The sequence below is a fragment of the Trachymyrmex septentrionalis genome, unplaced genomic scaffold, assembly GCF_001594115.1.
Source record: "Trachymyrmex septentrionalis isolate Tsep2-gDNA-1 unplaced genomic scaffold, Tsep1.0 scaffold8, whole genome shotgun sequence".
Classification (NCBI taxonomy): Eukaryota; Metazoa; Arthropoda; class Insecta; order Hymenoptera; family Formicidae; genus Trachymyrmex; species Trachymyrmex septentrionalis.
Window position 1 is genome coordinate 3315274 of NW_017305987.1, and position 6371 is coordinate 3321644.

A 6371-nucleotide genomic window follows, 5' to 3' on the forward strand; every position below is an offset into this window, starting at 1 on the left:
ATTGTGTTCAAAGTTGTTAAATTTCAAAATGTAAATTCAAGTAAAAATGCAAATCAAAACGTTGTAGACTCAAATAAAAATATCAATTGTACAATGGACCTACAACGTTTTGAATTGCACTACCCATTTTTCTCTACTTATAGAAGCATTAAATTTTAAACTTATAGAAACATTTAATTTTAACATTTAACTTTGATGGCACACCTCAATTATAAAAATGAAGCTGATCAGAATTATTTTACCATACAATTATAATAGAAATTTTAATATGAAACATTTTTCTCTCAGTGTACAAAAGGAAACAAGAAATACTTACCAGACATTAGAGAACTTTATGGAATCGAGAAGTAAGTAATAGTTATTTAGATCGATCGTCGCCACGACATGGACATCAAGATCGTGTAAACGACCATATACATCACCTTTTCTCTTATATAATAAATGCTTCAGATTATAATTATAATTAAACTGAAAATTAAAAATATAATTTTAAGATATAAATCTTCTATAAATTGTAGGGGTTTTTTAATATTAATTAGCATCATGTCCGTTTATTAGTCATGTTCTTACGCTCATAACTTCAAATCCCAAATTCATATCTATCGTCAAACGTAAGTCCTTATATGTTGCAGTCACATGTTGACTGCGCTTTACTAGCGATAAATTTTGTATCCACCCATTCTTGAGATCAAGATTTCCCTTGAGTTTCCCTGTCTGAAAGTATTATTTTCAAATATAATCGGAATGAAATGTATCAGTGGATCTTATCGTTAGTGTTTTAGAAAGATGAACTTCGATTTATCACTTTTACAGAATTTAACAAAAATCTCTCTTTCTCTCTCTCTCTCTCTCTCTCTCTCTCTCTCTCTCTCTCTCTCTCTCTCTCTTTCCCTTTGTAGGAACAAAGATTTCATTATTAGTTTCATTCTTACATACCAAATGTGGGAAAATATGTGTAGAAACATTGGGGAGTTGCATAGGATCCATTCCATTGTTCAAGATGAATTGGCGTACAGAAGGCAATAGAGCATCAACTACCTTATCAAGATTCGCTCTTATTTCTACATTTTGCCCAGGACTGCATAATATATATATAAATATACGTTTGTTGAATGCTTTATTCACAATTTATTTAAATAAAATCACAGTATGTAATAAATTGTGCGTATATATATTAATTACAAATTTTGCATATATAATGTAATGTTATATATATAATGTATATAAAAACTTTAAATTTTATTTCTTGAGAAATAGAAGAAGTATATCTGGCGCGTACAATTTTTTAGTTATCGTAAAGTTAATTGCAAATTGCAATAAATATCTTTACTCGCATGAGCTGTCCAGTCTTAGAAATTCGCTAAATGTATAAATACTATTTATGCACATCACATTTAGCGCAAACTGTTTTACAATTAAATAACTATTTTGTATTTATCTCTTTATTTAAAGGATTATTAGTAATCTTCATTTATTATAAATTCTTAAAGAGAATAATGAAAATTGAGATATAATGTTAGTGTATCACAAAAATATCTCACACGATCTCATGCGAATAATTACGTTAAAAATTTGTGCAAGTAATATAAGGTTAAAGTATACATGAGAAAGAAAAGTTTTATTCTCTGTAAAATGCAATACGAAGATTTAATTGCAGAACGAATAAATAACAAAAGTAAGATTATGAAAAATTAAGAACATACAAACTTACTCAGTGTTTTGTTCGACTGTAAGAGGTGTACTATGCACCATGCACACTACGACCACGAGGAGGAAAGTCAATTGTATTTGACTAGCCATGATAGCGGTAACAATTCAACTACCGAAGATACGGTTTCCTCTATATTTATTCATTTTCTGACATCTGATTACGTCTTATCGACTTGATAATATCCTAAACAGTTAGATATCACGAAATCATTTAACGACAATCTAAAGATCTTTCCGATATAATTTGAGCATTATGCTCAAAAAAGTGATCTTGCAGTTATAGCGAAAATTATCTAAATACGAAAAATAGCTAAAATAGAATAAATTTCTAGCAAATACTGGATTGCATCTAAGATGCTAATCATATAGATGACAGAGATAGAATTTAGAATTTGTACTATAAATTATATGTGAATGATACATAATTTTCTATCGGATACAAAAAACAGCTATAATTCTAATTGAAGCAGCAAAATATTTTTTAGGAATAACAATTGCAGCGTCAAAATTGTAATACATGTATAATAATTAAAGAATTTTTCACAAAACTAAACTAGTTTAAGAAGTTAAAAAAGAGCACAATTTTTACTTTTTCGCGACCGTTCAGAGAGCGTTTTATTTTTATATTTTCTTACGTATCTTTTTTTATGGAAACCGAAAATTATCAATAAGAAAATATACAAATAAAACAATCTCTAAACATTTACAAAAAAAGTTATAGTCTCTTTCAAGAATCTCTTTTCATTTTCAAATCGTTTATTGTATCTATAAATATGGAAATTTTTTCCGGATATATAATAAATATAAAAAAACTTTTAAGCTTTTATTTGGGAAAACTTTTGTTAAAAAAAATTCTCATTATATTGATGGTATCTATTCGATTCATATAGACTTAGTCGAATGATATCTAATTAATTCAAGGATAAATCCAGGACATTCTAAGTAAAAATCTCTGGTTTTTCCAGGTCAATTAATTTTTATTGATTCGCGCAAATATTATATATTTTTTTTTGTATTCAAATTAGAATTCTATATGACGAATTAATTAAAACGCAAAAAAATTTGAAACAATATTATTTAATGTTTTATAAATAATAAATGAACATTTAACACAAACGATAATTTCTCTGCTATATTCTATTTTATAATTGCAATTATTTTATAAACATTAAATCCAAGTTTTCAAGTAATTTGTCTTAATGCATCTTTAAGGGAGGGTTTATATCCAAATACAACTTTTCTTTTTAATAATGTATCACAAACATCACTTTATAAAATTTAATTAATTGGCGCTTTATTAAATTATTAATCTAATTTTCAATGTCCGCACTTGCTTTTAAAGCTTTATCTAAAATGATCAGTGAATAATCATGAAAGTTCAGTGTTATCGACATAATTCTTGCGCATATACGGGAAATATTTCTTATTTCTTTCTATTTTCATAATCCAAATTTTTTTTATAAAAGAATGACAAAAATTTCAGGTCAGTCCTGAAATTGTAGATGTTTTTCAGGATATATTAAATTCCAGGGTAATGCCAGGATTTAAGGACATTCAAGGGTCCTTAAGCTACTCTCATAAATGAATGTACAAACATTAGAATAATTTAATGTATTTTATGGATGTACAATATAAATTATACAATATAAATTATACAACATATTAAGAAATTAATATTTATGAATATTGAATCATTATTTCATTATATGTTTCCCATTTTTCGAAAAATTTGTTCATTTTATCCAAGTACATTTGAATTGCTTTCGCCCCTTCCTTCTGAATAACTTTCACAATGGTGTCCTTCAAGAATGGAATTACGATTTTTGCGATTAATGTTTTTATATAATTCACATTTCCTTTCTTATTTTTGATTGTGACTTTAATGCTACTGCAATAATATAACGCATAATTGAGTAATTAAGTTTAGAATAAAATTTCTTCATAAATAAACATAAATATATCATGAGAAAGACAGATAGATTAGACACAATATAATAATTTGCGATTAATGCACAATTAATAATAAAAATACCTTGGAAGTTGCAAGTCGAACTCATCGAGAATTAAAGATTTATTCAATACGTTGTATGAGACGCAAAATTTAGCGCGTACATTTTCTGTTGAAGCTAAAATGCTGCCCTCAGAATTGAAAAAAAAAATTTTTAGAGCGAAATCGTACAATACCTAAATATAAAAATATTATTTTTACAAAACAAAATATTATAATAATGTGTTGTATATGTATATAACTAAATGCTTATATATATATATATATGTAAAATGTAATTTTATTTAGCAAGTTTCTTATTTTAAAGAAACGAGGGAATGGAGAAATTTTTTACCTCTAATTCTTTAAATTCGAAACCAATATTCAGTTTGAATAATTTATCTTCGTAACTCATAGTAGCGTCGCCATAACGCTTCAAGTTGGACAAATGTTTCAATATTCCAGAATGCAAAGAGAGGTCAGCTTTGTATGGAACTGGTTCGACATGGTACTCCGAAGTTTGTGAAAGATACTTGTATAAAATTAAAATAAGCATATTACGTCTTAATAAAATCGTGACGTGTAATTTCGTTATCGTGATCGAGTTAAACATGTTTTATCAGAAACCAAATCTAACGCGAAATCATATGGCGATGTGGGTTGTTGGACGAGACGTATAAGATTTCGTTGTTTATCATCGCAGCTGCATTATCTCTATGCATACTTCAAAAGAATAAGATGTAACGCGACCCAATGTGTACGCTTTCTCGACAATATTTAATAAACATTTAAATTACTTAATCACTCGTCTGCAGTGGCGCGATTAAGCAATTAATTTGCTTTTAAATGTAACATTACTTTTCAGACGAGTAAAACCTTTATTCAATTATAAACGAATTAATTATATTTCTATCAAATAATCAAATAGTCCAAAATATATATAAATGCTTGCAAACGTTAAAATTATTAACCTATAAATAATTTACCTTTTGGAGTTGACGGTAAAATTTTTAATTATTGACGTTGAGTTTGTAAGACCTATTTATTTTATCTACGTTAGTTAAAAGGCATTAACTAATTTCAAGGAAATAGACTGACGTAACAGAATGACGATAAAAATAATCTAAAAATTTGTAGATGTAGCATTAAAAAAATTAAATTCTTTGACATTTTTAATAAAGAGATTTATAAATGAGTGAGTCCCAACTAGACCTATTATCAACTCTGGAGTATCATATACAAATGTTAATATCGATAAGGAAATTTTACAAACAGTATAGATTATTCCAGCAATATTGCAAAAACATTGCAACAAATATTACAAATATTATTGTAAGCTTCTGTGCAATATGGATTTACAAGGATACACAGAATATTATAAAATATGATGTAATCTCTAAAAAATACTTTACCCCTTTAATCCTCAATTCTCGCGAAAAGTCCTCGAAATATATTCTCTTTATTTGAGACAGAGAGAGGAACTTATTCAATTTCATGGTAGTACCGTAAGATAAATGACTTAATTCGCGCCCGACGTGATACGGGAAGAGCACTTGCGCTGAACGGCGGCATTGAACTTGAGCTCGAGCTCGCCTTCTACTTCGCCTTCTACCGCATCTACCAAGTGAAACCTTGATTTCACTCTCTCGTTCAAGTTCAAAGGTATTGCGCGTCAGCCTTCGAAGCGTCAAAAATGAGATCAGCGAAAACGAGGCGAGGATTAACCTCGGCGTTCGACCGTGATCAACCTCGGTCCAAGGTCAACGCTCGAAAGTGTCATCCCGGGATTCACTCTCGCTCTCGTCCAAGGCCCAACTCTTCGGTTTCGCTTTCTACGGCCCCGAGGTTAAGCAGTGCGCTTTCGTATCGCGGCCCGCTGACCTCAAATCTCAGCTCTGACCCCGAAACCCAGCTTTCTCCCGATTTTCGAGGCAACCTCTCGCAATTGTGAGGGACCGTGCACGCGTTTACTATAATAACGGACTCTTATGTAACTGGTTTCTTGATAGCATTACTCGATTCACGCTGAATTCAAGTTTACAGTGCATTATTGAACCTTCGTTTTGTACAGATCTGTTGTAATGTTACGACAAATATTTGTTGTTTAATTAAACATAATTAATAATAAATAATTAAATAATCTCGCGATTTAACTGTTTCTTTTATAAATTAAGTAAGAACGTTACGTACCATCCACAATTTTTTCGTAGTTGGCGGGAGCTTGAGGGGGTCCAGGCCATGATTGATTATAAATTGCGAAATTTGAGAAATAGAATGATCTATCAGAGCATTTAGATTAGTATCCGCAAATCTCTCAGCAATATTCCTATAATTACCGAAAATTTATGTTTATCTTGACTTAAAGTAGATTCTATTTTTAAATAATATTAAAAAGAAGTTGCTTTTCAAACTTCTCGTTCATTTTTCAATTTAATGAAACAGGCTTAGCATAATGTAACAAAAGAATTTACAAGCAAAGTATAAATAATTATTTTATATAACGTACATTTAGAAGATGTTTCTGAGATTTAAAATTGATTTTTTTTAATTGACATCGAAAAAGTAAAGATAAAATTAAAATAACAACATTGAAAAGTTAAGATAGTAATTTTTAATATGAGTAAAATGTTATCGCACACTTACAAAGTTCCTAGTTCGGCCGAGACCAAAGGAA

The 6371-nt window shown here is 29.1% G+C and overlaps 1 protein-coding gene across 1 annotated transcript in view; it reads right to left on the minus strand.

The window, feature by feature from the left end:
- The window catches only part of LOC108754446, a 3068-nt gene extending 1259 nt beyond the window's left edge, over positions 1–1809 (minus strand). The window contains exons 1-4 of the mRNA XM_018496719.1: positions 1712–1809; positions 937–1078; positions 571–714; positions 317–468 (exon numbers count right to left, since the gene is read on the minus strand). Coding sequence (XP_018352221.1) covers positions 317–468; positions 571–714; positions 937–1078; positions 1712–1800 — 527 coding nt within the window. The 5' untranslated portion in view covers positions 1801–1809. The remainder of the gene's footprint in view (positions 1–316; positions 469–570; positions 715–936; positions 1079–1711) is intronic.
- Between the last annotated feature and the right edge of the window lie 4562 nt (positions 1810–6371).